The sequence below is a fragment of the Chamaea fasciata genome, unplaced genomic scaffold (genome assembly GCF_029207755.1).
Source record: "Chamaea fasciata isolate MVZ Bird 193981 ecotype frontalis unplaced genomic scaffold, bChaFas1.0.hap1 SCAF_25, whole genome shotgun sequence".
Lineage (NCBI taxonomy): Eukaryota > Metazoa > Chordata > Aves > Passeriformes > Sylviidae > Chamaea > Chamaea fasciata.
In genome coordinates, this window is record NW_027094110.1 from 3,822,857 (window position 1) to 3,837,448 (window position 14,592).

Genomic DNA, 14,592 nt, shown 5'->3' on the forward strand with positions numbered 1-14,592 from the left:
ACACACCCCACGACTCTTCCTTCCACCTTAACCATCCAGTCGATGATTTGCTGGGCTCTACACCCAAGACAGCAAAAGCTCACTTAAGGATTCCATGTTTTCGTTTGAAAAGACGCTCCATATGGCACGGTGAAAAGCCAGGATTTAAAATCCCTCTCCCGTTTCCACATCTGTGCATGAAGACAATGTCTCTTTAAGGAAGAACGCTTGCAGGCTGCATCTCATTACTATTTCTTAGTGTGCCTGTGATTTTCAGATCATGTAAAGGCACATCCAGTGAGAATGAGTGCTCACATGTAGATCTGCTGGCAAACTTCATGCTCAATGAATATGCTAACTGACTACATACAACTTTGAGGATGAATTCAGGTCTGAGATGATGGAAGTGTTTTCCTGCTTGTATACAACCAGCGTTTCTGCTCAAGAAATTCTAACTATTTTGGGGGGAATTGTAAATCATCGATGATGGGGGCCTTATGAGTGTACAATCCATGTTACTTTGTGATTATTGCAACTCATTCACTGTTCCATCCCTATTTTTCTGAATAAATAATTGGTGTTTTACACCAGTAGGGCAGATCCACAATACTTGCTGCCATAAAGCATTCATCCCAGAGCTACAGGAATACCACTGTCAAGAACTTAAAAGACGGCTGGAGATGGTCAAACGTTTAGTTTTTAAATAACAGCACTCAGAGGCACCAAAACATACTTTTGATTAGCAGATCTGTGGGAGCTCAGTTTGAAGATAAGTACTGGCTTTCACGTGAGAAAGGTATTAAAACACAAATAACAGGCAATCAGGTTTCTTGCTTCCCCATCCCCACTCCCCCACACAAGCACTTGAGCTATTTGTGGAACTGTCTGCTATTCCAGCTATCACAAACCAAGGGACTTCCATGGAAACCAGCAGATTTCAGTTGTGTCCTGTCATGGTCTGATAATCACTTCTGTATTTGAAAGAAAAAATTTACAAGGGCAATGCATTCTGACTCTACCTTAAAATTACATTCAAAATACTTACGAAAGACAAGTGAGGAAAACATAATCCAGGATCCTGATCCCAGGCAAAGCTTTGAATAAATTGAGGAAACACCTGAGAGAGTTGTCAGAACTCCAGGGCTCCTCAAAGACAAAAGTGATAACACAAGAACAAACTGGAAACTGTCAGATCCTACTAAGAATCTTCTGCTCCCCAGACTGCATAGATGGAAAAACTACAGACTCTCTTCATAGCAATTTCAGAGAGGAGGATGAAGTGAGGCTTCACTGCAAGTCAAGAGTCTTGCCAGAAATTTTCAGGTAATGATAAAACAGCTTCTTGAAAATAATGAATATTACAGGCATTTGGGAAGAGAAAGCAAGACTACTAACTTAGCTCTGCCACTGCTTCCCTGCAGGAGTAGAGGGAGACAGAGGATTTATTGAAAGTCCTGTGAAAAAATATCTCCCACTCAGTAAAGCTTGTAAGAAACAACTAAAGTCACCAGGGCAGGCAGAATTAGCAGAAAGAAATTCAGATCATGCACATTTTCCAGAACAAGCCACATACCTTATGGCTGCCACTGCTTTTGTAGACATTCATGCTTACAGTAATAAAATGTTCTGCTTTGAAGCACAATTGGTTCAACACCCCTTACACAGAACTAGTGGTTTTATCCATGAATATGCCAACTTTTCCTAAAACATAAAAGATGCTGAATTTGATGAAACAGGATTATCATTTGGGCCTGCCACTGAAATACCCACCACCTACATATTACACAGACCCGTAGCCTATTCTATGTAGTACACTTATTCTCCTCATTTCAGAGAAATGAGCAGTAAGATAAAAACTTTTCTTCAGGCTCTTGCCTGTTTCTGCTTTTTCTGCTTTGCATCTGGATGGGTGTTCCAGACTAGTATTTAAATTCTGGCTCTCAATCTCAGTAGTAACTAAAGGAGTAATTTTCTCCTAGGACAAAGAAAACAGTTTGCACTTCTGAGGCCTTGCACCATAAAACACAGACAAAAAAACCCTCAGTATTTTACTAGCAGTTCCGATCTAACAGTCAGAAGTGCCCAATTCCATTACAAAATTGCCTGAGATATCAGTAAAATACAACTATATTTGTATTTTAAATCAAACTGGTATTTTCAAACACAAGCACAGTTCTGAAGTAAATACCAGATTTCCCTTGTGTATTAGGGTTCAGTTCACATAGTGCAATCGTACAGAGTATGAAACGAAGAAGGAATTCTCAGGAGGAATTTCTCCATGGAAAGAGTTGTTAAACATTGGAATGGGCTACCCAGGGAGGTGGTGGTGTCACCATCCCAGGAGATGTTCAAGAAACACCTGGATGTGGCACTCAGTGCCCTGGTCTGGTTGACAAGGCGGGGAGTGAATGTGGAGGTCTTGGAGGGTTTTTCAAACCTTCACAATTCCATAAATACGAATCTCTTCCAAAAGCAAGCAGACAGAAGCCGTGCTTCGGCATCACTTCTGAGCAAGAGCTAATAAAGCAACATTCCCACCCAAACAGCACCTGGGGTCTTCAGAAAAATCCAGCTGGTCCTGTTAGCCTGCTCTGCTTCCAGAGCCCACCCTGCTGCACCAAGGCATTACAACGTTCCCAGCACACCTGTGCAGGGACACCTGCAGAGCACAGAGCAGGGGTGAAAGGCTCAACTGTTGGCACACCCATCACACCTTCCTGGCACATCCCCATCCAGGACAGCTCATGAAACACCAGAACACAGAGAATTATGCTTGCAATTGCACAGAATACAAGGAAAACTAGGAAAAGAAGTGTTCCCAAGAAAGCATTGTGCATTTCCACCACCCTCCAAAGGACCAGGGCAAGTATTACACCCAACACATCTGTCCACCGATGATGAACTCCAAAGACACAGTAACTGATGCAAAGAACTGTAAAAGTCTTGTCAAAAATGCAGAATTGGGCAAAACCAACTACCTGAATGCACCTCATCAGCTACTACAGAGTTTACAGTTGAAGCTGTAACTACTGTAACTACTAAAGCTCTGGCAGGAAAAAAAGCTTGCAAGCACACAGGCTCGTTTTTAAAAACAGGTTTTTTGAGTGCCTTCGGGATTTAACTGACTTTATCAAGATGTTCACACCTCGAGAAATAATGAAATTAATACATCACATTCTTCCCCAGAGAGCTTTTGGAAAAGCTACCTTTGGGCAGCAACACAAACTGCAGGAAGCTACCCACCAAACTTTTGTTAGCAACGGCTTCTGAAGTGCCAATCTCCTGACATTCTTAACAGTAAGGAGAAGGCCTCTCATTTTCTAAAAATAGATTAAAGCAATTTTAATTCTAATTCCTTGCCTTTTTGATGGAAAGCAAGTGAAATTATGAAACTGAAATCAATGTTTCACTCAAGGCCACAAAGCAGCCCAGTAACAGTCAATATTAGAACTCAGGATCTCCCTGTATCTACCTGAGCTTGCATTTTGTCCCTCCAGGACATTCAGCTGTCCCTGCCCTGCTCCTCAGTTCTCACAGAAAAGGGACCTGAACCAAGGTACACAGCAAGGACATTCTCCCAAGTGGCAGAAATGGAACCAACAAGCAGGAGAGGCAAGTAGAAGCTTCCTCAGCAAACATCTGAGACAGCTGGTTTAATGAATCTTCCAAATTACCAAAAGATTTGGGGTAGTTTCATTAGATCGGGAAATTACAGGTATTTCACCTTCAGAATTCCCAAGAAATTCTGCCTGCTCTCTTTCTACAGAAGAGCGTTAGGATAAATGCATTCTTTACTTCATTGATACAAAATGAAATTTTTAAGACAGGAGGGAGTGAAAGAAATAGGATCATCCTGAATTTGCAGAAAATTAAGAACGTGGTTGATATTCCTATAGAAATACATATTCATTTCAAAAATATATATTAATTTCCTAATAAAAAGCTTACACACAGAACCATAATTAGTATTTACAAGGTATTTCTGTAAATCATCAGTTTAGACTGGTCTCATCTGAACCAAACACACAGCAAAATTAACTACTGGGTGATGAAAAAAATAAGTAACTTTCCAGCTCCTTTTAACCTTTCAAAGTGGCTTTTTTGTTCTGTTTTTAATGATAATGGGTTTATAGGTAAACTTAAAGCAGGTGTAGCTCATTTTGAAAAAGGAAGATATTTTGGATTGTTTTAAATCCCTTCAGAACATTCTCTGCATTTTTATATAATAATTAAAAATACTAAACTTAACCTTTTAAAATCATTGTTTCATGCTTTTTACTGCAAATGTAAAGAAAAATATATTACAAAAAAATGTATATGCGATCTAAACTATCATGGAACATCAGATATTAAAAGCATATTGCATATGGTTTCAAGTACAGCTTTTATGGAAAGTCATGAAACAACCCAGTTAAACCTATTTTAGAAGATTTAACTAGAGCAGCTTTGTATTTAAATAGAATAAATGTTGTGGAACTATACCTAGAGGCTGCCACTGAGTTAATTTAGTTGCACAGCATAAAGCACATGCAAATTTCTTTAATTTCTGAGATACAATCCAATGAACTTATGGTACCAGAGGAAAGAGTTGAAGCACGACGTGTAAGAATATAAACACATAGCATGGCTCTGCACTCAAATCAAGGTTAGTGGCAAAATCAAGAGCTAACCAGCAGTGCATTTAACCTGCCCTGAATATGTGGTTAAAAAAAGATTTATAAAACACTCCTAACATCCCAGCTCTGAAAGTTATCATTCACCAACCTCAAAATCTATACAGAACTTAGCCTTCCCAGCTGCACTGGGGACTCTGTTGGCAGAGTCAGTATTGCTGGTCTGCAGGTAGAGACAGAGAAAAAAAAAAAGTAACATGTATAGAATTAGACAGTGGATTATTCATACAGAAACTAGAGAAGGAGGAGAACATTTCAAAAACTGCACTAATGCCGCCTTCAAGAAATACTAGGAACACATATGAAATAGCACAGAACCACAACGCATGTCTCCCAAATACTCTGGCTAAGGCTCCTCGCTCTTCAAAAGTCGCGTCTCAAAACCACTGACTCTTGGCTGGAGGCAACAAGAAAAAAATATTTTAAATCCCTCTGATGTGTCTGAGGAAGTGACTGAGAAAGCATAACTCTAGGCCTAAAGAAAAACCCCTCCAACTCCCACCCCCAAAGCATTAGCCTTACTTACTATCTTTGGTTCCCAGGCACCTTCAAGTGAAAAACATCCTGTCACCAGAGACTTTAGAGAAATAAGCAGCATTTTTTTTTTTTTTGGAGTATACAGAACCAGCTCTAGGATTTACATCACCTTTCTGTAGAAAGGAATCCATGAGCAGCACTGAACACAGCGCTCAGTGCAGCCTGCCGAAAGCCATTGTTTAATATTTGCTCGAGTTCCAATTTTTACATCTGCCTCCAAAAGTTCCCCACATAAAGACTCGTGACATTCCTGCGGTAGGAGAGAAGCCACACAAGAGCATCAAAGTTAGAGAACGAAGTAAACAACACGCCACGGCGTTCCTTCGGCAAGATTTAAGAAAAAAAACCCCAAGAAATCTCGGGGGGAAAGAGAGTCGAGAGGGGGAAAAGAGTCAAGGGAAGCTGGCTCCTAACGCCGGCAGTTGCTGAAGCGCCCGGGTACTGTAGAGAGGGGACGTTGACAACTCCCCCCGGGGTACAGCCCGTGGCCAAGGGGAGCCGGCAAGGGCAGAGCACCACCCGCAGCTCCATCCCTAAGCACCACCGCAACTCCGCTGCGGGGTTTCGGGGAGAAGCAGGGAAGGCAGAGCCTCCCGTTCCCCGCCCAGCCCAAGGAGCCGCGGCCGGACCCGGCGAGGGGACCCGGCCAGAGCCGGGTGGCAAAACGGCCGCCGCGGGCCACGCGCTGCGCCGGCTGCGCTGCCGCCCGCGCCCGAAACGTGCGCCCGGTTAACCCCGGTTACAGACCGGCCCAGCCCCGCGGGCTCGCACGCTCCTCTGCCCCCAGCGCCCTCCGGGCCCGGCAGCCCCTTCCCCGCGGGGAGGGCCGGGGGGAACAAAGAGGCGGCGGTGCCGGCGGGAGATGCCGCCTCGAAGGGAGCCGCGGCCGCACTTACTTCCTCTGGGCCTTGTCCTTCTTGGCTTTGGTCCGCTTCTTCCGGGCCTGCAGCGCCAGCACTGAGGGAGAGAAGGAGAGAGAGGCGTGAAGGGCGGCGGGCCCTGCGGGGGCCCCTCGGGGCGATGGAGGCCGCGCCGCGCTCACCTTTCCGCTCCATGGCCGCCACCGCCGGCGGCCCCGGGCGCCTGCGCTGGGCCCGCCGGGCTGGGCACGCGCGGCTCGGCCGCCTCGGCCGCGCGGAGCCGCCGCCTCCCGGCCCGGGCCCGCCCCTGCCCCGCCCGCCCTGCGCGGCTCCGGCTCCGGCTCCGGCTCCGGCGCGGGCGGGGCGCAGGCGCGGGGCCGTGCGGGAGCCGCCCCGAGCCGACCGGCCGCGGGTGGTGGTGCCGGTAGCGCCGCGGGGCAGGGTGCGGGCTCCGTTCGGCGCCCGCCGCCGGGGGTCGCTCGGGGCGCGCACCCGCCTTCTGCGCCCGGTGACCCCCCGCACCCTCTCACCGCCCGCACCCGGCCTCCCGCGCCCGTTCCCGCCGGCCTCCCGCGCCCGCACTCGGCTTCCTGTACCCGCCCCGCCGGCCTCCCGCAGCCGCCTCTCAGCCCGCAAAGCCTTTCACTGAATCCGTGTGTGAAATCGTGTGCCCCGAGCAGAGCGCAACGCCCACCAGACTCAGAGATTCTTAATATTAAATCATTTATTGAACAACGACCACGAAAAAAGCCTTTGCAGTTACTGGGCCGTTTAGGCATTTTGCTGCATGCGTTGAACCCGTGTTTAAGGTGGTTATGTATTCACCTTAGAGCTCTGGTATGTTTTACCAGCCGCAGTTTTTCTCAACACTATTTAACCTGATAGGAATAAGATGAATGTGTCTTTACAGATTGTCTGAATCTGCTTGTAGATAGCGCCAGAGACTTATAGATAAGGAAGAAATGGGAGAATCCATCAATTTCAGAAAACGTTACTAATTGACACAGACTGCTGCTCAGCCAAGGTCATGCTAAACTCCTGAACTTTGGAAAGAAAAACAAAGACTTAATGGGGTTATGAATATTTTCCACCCGGGGTGGACTTGAAGCTAATTTTAATGATCATGTATGGTGTATTATACACGGGGGCACCTATTAAGGGGGACTATACAGTGGGCAGATCAGGAAGTCTGTACCTTCCATGTACCTCAGCTAGTGGGGAAAGAGAGAGGGTGATGAGGCTGGGAAAATTAGGATAAAAAGGAGGCTGAGTCCCCCAACAGTGTGAGACACGCCATGGAGAAATGCTCCATGGGCTCTCACTTTGTTCATTAATAAAGTTACAGGACTCCTCTGTCTCCTTTTTTGGACACAAACCTCTGGTGACGTGAATTTTTCTGCACAAACTCGTCAAAACCACTTGCAGCTCTGTCACAAGCACATTACATATTCTGTCAGGGTCTGTCTGGGATTCTGATTCCCTGCTCCTGTCAGGGAGCCACAGAAGGAGTCTCAGCCATCAGCTGGGACCAGAGCTAGAGGTGTGTCTGGTGTGATTTTAATTTCTAGGACATTTTAAAGCATTCCCAAGACCTGGACTCTTAAGCACTGGATTACGAATATCTTCATGGAAAAGCAAGTATGTGTGTGCAACTTTGAAAGACAGAAAAATCCTTTTCATATTTGCAATTGCTGCTGTATTCTACAAGCATCAGATGTTTAGGACATCTGCCTGTTCTGCAAAGAGTTCCCTGTGAGAAACTAACACAGGATTTTGTGATAACACAACAGAGGGGCAAATTTCAGCCTTCGCTGAAAAGGTGATCAAGGTGAGGTTGAGCTGAAAGACCTCAAGTGGGGTAGAGTGCCCCACTGCAAGCATTGCACAGCAATGTCCTACCTCTAAGAAGACACAACATTTAAGAGCAGAGAAGATTGTAATCTCAATTTATAGGTAGCCTGTCTGTCATCCCATATCTGTACAGAGTGGCTCGTCCTGTTGGCTCTAGAAAGGTGTGTGCTCACACCTGACAGGCTGTTCTGTTCCCTATGGGTTTCTTCAAGTGGGGATGAAAGCCATGGCTGGACTTGGAAAGCCACAGTGAAGCACATGTGCAGGCTGGCATTGTATTCCCTGGGGCAGCAGCTGCCACCAGTCTGAATGAGGACACCCCCCCACTGACTTCTGCTACAAAAATGAGAGAAAAAAACTACTGAGCATCTTCCCCCTCGCCATGTTTCTTCAATACTTTTCTAATTTGGGGTAGAAAACGCAGTGAGAATAGCACTATCAAGGGGTTGTTGAGCCAGGCCTAAGCCAAGATAGACTCATCTTTCCCCAACCAGCCTTGCACTGTTTTTTAGAGCAGAATAAATGTCCCCAGACTCTTCTCTTACCTAAGTGGCTTATCTGATCCTTCCTCCAAGCCTCCCAGTGCAGAGTGACACACTGCCATGTATGGCTCCAAGAACTGCTTCTGCCCTGCTCTACATGACATCTGAGGTTCCTCGGCTGCTTTATGTCTTTTGCAGCTACTCCTGTACAAGAGAAGTATGTCAATAAAGCATGTGAATAAACCATGACAGGGTTATGAGCAGGGGATAGGGAATAAAACCACAATTTGCAGACTGCACCATCAGCAATGATAATGTGCATGTCTGAGAATCTGTATCTTCTAATTCAGTGCAGTGGGAGAGCAGCCTGGGTTTTCTGCAGCAAGCACTGGCCAGGAAAGCATCGTGGAGTCCCACCAGCTGGGAAGAACATTAGAACATTGCTGCATGCAAAACAACTGGAGCTGTTGCAACTATGTCAGGTAAGAGCTTCAGGCTGCCAGCAAAAATTATAGACATTTAAATTACATAAATATTTTAATAAATATTAAAATAATTTAAGAATAAAAAAGAATAATAATATAATAAATAACAAATAATTAAAATTATAGATATTTAAAACCCTTTACACTCTGACTTCCGTGGGTTTTTAGAGGTATAGATGGAATACTTGGCTATAAAGCAGGTTCTTTGTCACTTCACAGCCCGTGTCCAGGGATTTGTGCTTGGCTGAACACAGAAGCCTTGAGTCTGTATGTGGGAACAATGCTATGGCACTGCACACCTGTAAGGGAAAAAGATCAGCACCGACTGGGCTTGCTCTCAGCAGGATATTTGTTTTGCAACATGAATACCCGTGACTTGCATGCTGACATTCTGACATCTGATTTGTCCCCTAGTGCTAAACTCTGCAGTCATTGTGGTAGGAAGGGAAGATTTGGAACTTTGCTGAACAAGATAAAAGAAAAATCTCAAGTTTTCAGTGGAGACCTTTCATGGTGCCAATGGCTAGGAATCCATTTTATCTTAAATCAAGGCTGCCCTAGGGGAGCCAACAGAATCTGGAAGTGAGGGCTGTGCTTTTCATGGGTTTTACATTACTCGTTTTGAACAGAGCTGAGAGGAGCTTGGCCTGAAGCCACTGTCCAGAACAATGTAGGGAAGCATATGTGGTTTGAGAATTACTCAATACCATTTGGGCCTTCAGTTTTTCCTGTCTTTCAGTCCAAGAAGTTCCAGGATTCAGTTTCCTCTGCAGTAAGAGACTCTACACAGTAACATTTCCTAAAATCCTTTACCATTACACTTTTTGCACTGCAGTACTGTGGCTTCCATCTAGAAACTGCCTGGAAGCAATCAAAATTTAAATGGCAAAAAATGAAAATAACATTACAAGAAGCCAGTTGAAAACACTACAGATAATTTACTCCTAATATTAATATTCCAATTAGCCATCCTATCATTGCTACAATTTAACAGCCAGGAGGAACAGAATGCAGAGGAGCCACTTTGCTGCTACTGCACACCCAGAAACCACAAAATGCCCAGCAGCAAAACTTAAAGCTGTTCACATTTTAACAGATTTAGCCCAGAGCACAGGATCAGTACACAAAGGATCCATCATTTGAATTCAAGCTTTGACCTAAAATGGGGTCTGAATTGTATATACTCACACTGCCGGCTATCCATCAAAAATAATTCACCTGCAGCTCTTCGCACAAGGCAATTTGTGCCAGGAGAGAAATCTTCAGACAGGATATGGTGAAGCTTTGTGATGTGTATTGCTGGTGCAGTTAAATGCTTCTGCTTTCAGCAGAAACCTCGGTCACATTTTTATACTGATATTACTGCATCAAGCTCCATGGCTGATCTCCAAATAATATAACTAAATTGATTTTTTTTCAAGTTCTAAGTGTATTTATCTCAAGTGCTAAGTCCACAATTTTTCTGCCTTTTCAGAACAAAGGGAATATATTCCTCCATTCTCCATTATTTCATTACGGGACTACAAAAACATGAACAAAAAGATCAGATTGCCTACTGGGGATTAGTTCTGGTGGATTAGAAAGGGACTGAGGAAGAAATGATGGAGGGACACCCTGTTATGCTGATGCAGTCAATATCAGCTTCAGCACAGTGATGAAGAGTAGTAATAAAATGTTTTCTTTCAAGCTTCATATCATTCTAAATACATCTGAAAACAATAAAACTGCCTACATGTAATTTGTTGAAATACACTAGATTAATTTTATTTACGAGCAAGAAAGACGTATTTAAGAAGTGCTAAATTAGGACATTTAAACTTCTACAGAATTTTGAAAACCAAGTCCAAATAGTTTGTTAGAATTAGCTACAAAACTAGGAATTCTACACGGAAATTTCTCTGCTTTTGGCATTGCTGTGTAGCATATCTATTTGAACATGCTTGAATTAAATAAGTGTTGCTCTTTGTTTAGAACAACAGAATTTCTGGAGGCATTAGTTTGGCTATTTTACCAACTCCAGAACAGAAAGAATAAAAAGAGGATCAACAGCTGATAAAGAATCACTAGAACTGTTGCTTAACTGTACCTTTCTCCTCTCTACTGAAATGTGAATCCCCCAACAGTTGTCCTTCAGGGATTGCTGGTATACTTCCATCTCTTTCTCCAGCCGGGAAATCCAATTGAAGGGGAGTGCAGGAGTGGAACAACGACAAACTGAGAGTCTGGAGATCTGGATTCTCACCTAAGGAACATCTGACTGTTGGATGAAAAAGACAGGACAACTTACCAATATTTTGAAGCACCACCAAGTCCTGCAGAAACATTTCATGGTACAAAATAAACCTCACCCAGATATGATGTGAAGTCTCAAATATAGTATCTGTCATTGAGCAGCAGAAAGCAGAAAGGAATTAATTTATATTTGGCAAAAGTAACCTGGTCAGCCAAACTCCTAAAAGCCCCAGAAAGCAAAAATCTGTTTCTAAAATCAAATAAATTTGGTATCCTTGGTTTCTGTTTTCAAGTAAAATTTTGCTGCTGAAAACCTGATAATGTTTATGAAAATTCCAGCTCAGAACCTGATACAGCCAGGCCAGTTAGTGACAAGAGCCAATGATGTTCTATATCATGGGCTCTTGCTAATTAGAAATTAGACAAAGAACCAGAACAACTGTTCAGTGAGGCCACCTGTAAGTGGGATGGTTTTGCCTGTGAATATCTAACAGACCTGACTTTGCAAGGTGGATTTTAAAGACCATGATGTTTTGTTTAGAGGAAAATGCTGCTATTACTTTAGCTTTTGAGTAGTGCCCTGTCCTTGAACTGATACCATGTAATATCTGATTACAGGAAAGTTACTTTCCTGCAAATATGCAAATATATTGTAATGACTCAAAGAACTTCCAAACTTAAAGCTCCCACATAACCTGACGACATTAGAAAGAACAGAAACCCACACAGGAGATAGATTACGAAAATCATGATATACAAAAGGGAAGCTTGAGTATTTTTTTCTCCCTGCTTACCTTGAGAAATCTGAAATCTTGATCCCTCAAGATACAATCTTTGAACCAGTGTGAAAACAGCCAGTTTAGGACAGGGAACGTCTTGAGTGTGATCTTTCTGAACCTTCCACAGGAGAAACTGAACAGATAAACAATTCTTTTTGCAACCTCTGTCTCTGCAGTGTTTTTGTGTGACTTCACGAGACCACCACGGTTTGCTCTGTTTGCTCTCTGCAGGCACCTGCACAGGTGTTATCCCAGAGCTGGCACACACCATCAGCCCCAGATAGGCACCTCTGTGCCCTTGCATTCCACTCAGATGAATCACAAACACACTGTGTGCTGTTCACACGATAGCCTGTCACTGGAGAAGCCCAGAGCACTGGATACATCAATTACTTGACCTAATTAACACTGGAGAAAAAGAAGGGATGGTATTTTGATTCCTCCCATTCTGACCTAGAAGAAAACCATATAAACACTGCACCTGGGAAGCAAAAATAAACCAACCTATCCCACCTCCCCAAAATGTGTCCTATATTACTGTACTTACTAAGTGGGTTAAATCAGGACTTGACCTACATGATTTATTTCCCATGTGTGTGTTTGAATCAGAATTTCCAGTAGCTAAACTGACTAACCCCACCACCCAGTGCTCCTTCTTCCCCCTTTTAATTCCCTGGCAATGTTGGTGATTTTTTTTTTCTCTTAATTTACAACCCAAATATAAGTGAGGCTTCTGGCATCCCTGAACTGTGGACAGTGACTGTGGGGACTCACATTAACATTATAGAGGTGTGTCCCTCTCCATAATTTCACTGACAAGCGTGGCTCTGCTGACAGGTGGATACAAAATGGAGAACAGAGAAAACACATGAAACAGGGAAGTGGCAAAGAAACAGGGGAACATGAGGAAGCAAGGCAGACATTTTTCTTAAACAATGAGCTGGAGGAAGAAATGAAAGAGATTTTTTTCATTAAACATTGAGTGCAATGATAATGTTTCCAATAATATTAGCAAAATTCTCCCTTTGGATTCTGGGCAAAACGTATTTCATTTCATCAGGTAATTTTGGGTGGACAGACTCTTAACTCTACATCACATGTCATAATTATACACAATTCAACCCTTACCATCAAGTGATTTTGTTTCTCTGACTCCAGAATTTCATCCAATCTCCTTCTCTACATTTTCTAAGATGTAGACAGTGGTGGAACAGAAGGCTTTTGCACAATTGTAAAGGATCTCACTGTTACAGAAAGTAACCTTGTTGACAAGCCTTCATGGTTACTGAAAACTAGAAAAAACAACAGCAACTCAAACTACAGCTCTGTTTGCCTGCATTTATCACCAGAAAAGTCTTTTACAGCAGTAAGTTGGACAAGACCCATAGTTTTAGGCTTCAGTGCCACACATGTCTAAGCTGATGAAAGAGTTGGTTATCCAGAAAGAGAAGGCTGGCTCTCCTGCTTTCCTTTCCCTGCGTGGTCCTGTCCCTTTTGGCAGCAGCAGGCTGATAGATTAGCTCACCACACCTTGGAGAACCTCACCCAGTGGCTCAGTCTGGAGTCTCAAGCCCTGTCACGGTCTCAAAACAACAGTTTAAGTTTCAGTATACACTGAAACAAAGCCCAAATAAATGATGAATAAGAGATTCTGTGTTTACTTTCATAGGAGGACTTAGCAGAGCAGACAAAGCCATAACCGTTGAGAGTCCGTACTGGTTCCAAACAGAGAGTGAGAAAGAAAACTGTGGTATTCAAAGTCAAACCAAACTAAAACAAAGAAACAAAACCACGATCACTGAGACCTGTTTCTTCTGATCCCACAGCAGGGACTCCAGCATTATATTTACTGTCTTGTACACATACACATGGCCCAGTCACTCCAAAGCACAGAGAGAGTGAGGTGTGTCTGACATCCTTGAGCATGATCACCCTTTTCAAGGCAAAGCCATACAAACAAAACTAACAGGAAGCAAAAGAGTTTGGGAATTAAAGGTGTTAAGAACCCCAACACACCAAGAAGTATTCACTTTATAGGTGCAAGCAGTGGTAACTTTTAAGCATGTACTCCTGTAGGCTTCAGTGACTTGCAGCACCACAGGACAGAAATGCCACTTTGTATAGGACAAGAGAAGGGTTTTGATATGGGAAGCCGAATGTTTAAAAAGCTTCCATAACCCATTGTCACCCATGTGTCTACCTTGCACAGTATTGCTAAAAAGAATCACCTTTCTAAAGCTTGAGATCAAAAGCTAAGTGGCCTTGAACACAAATAAACCCCTAACATTAATTATTTGCTGTGATATTCTGTACTTACTACCTGGTGAAGACACCACGGGTTCCACTCTAAAATCAGCTTAACGTGGTGCACTGAATGACTTGAGACTTATGCACGCACTTGAAAGCAAACACATCTGTACCTTTGATATTGCAAGGCCTTTCGAGAAGAAGCTTATTCTCAGAAAAACACGGAGAACGATCAGCACACTGCGAAATCTGTGCAGGGCAAGCTTAGCTCTCCCCAACACCCCTGACTTGACACACCTGGAAGGGAAACAAAACATCGTTGGGAAGTTTACAGGAACAATTCATACCAGCTTGCAAGGCTTCAGCAGCACTAGGGCTGATACACCCTGGCGGGCTGTTACTAGGGCTGCTGCCCTAGCTAAGCTTTCTTATCTATTTTCCCTTTTTTTATTTTTTATTTTTTTATT

General features: G+C 43.7%; 1 protein-coding gene across 3 annotated transcripts in view; it reads right to left on the reverse strand.

The window, feature by feature from the left end:
• Positions 1–14,495, reverse strand: part of SRPK1 (SRSF protein kinase 1) — a 34,281-nt gene extending 19,786 nt beyond the window's left edge. For 2 of the 3 annotated variants that reach the window (XR_010723828.1, XM_066204195.1), the window contains exons 1-5: positions 14,299–14,495; positions 11,894–12,011; positions 10,954–11,124; positions 8,446–8,586; positions 6,086–6,146 (exon numbers count right to left, since the gene is read on the reverse strand). Coding sequence is in view for 2 of the 3 variants with exons in the window: in XM_066204195.1 (XP_066060292.1) it covers positions 6,086–6,146; positions 8,446–8,586; positions 10,954–11,124; positions 11,894–12,011; positions 14,299–14,442 (635 nt within the window). In the remaining variant the exon portion in view is untranslated. Of the gene's footprint in view, positions 1–6,085; positions 6,147–6,231; positions 6,319–8,445; positions 8,587–10,953; positions 11,125–11,893; positions 12,012–14,298 lie in introns of those variants that run through there. The other variant, XM_066204196.1, reaches the window with a different exon arrangement.
• Between the last annotated feature and the right edge of the window lie 97 nt (positions 14,496–14,592).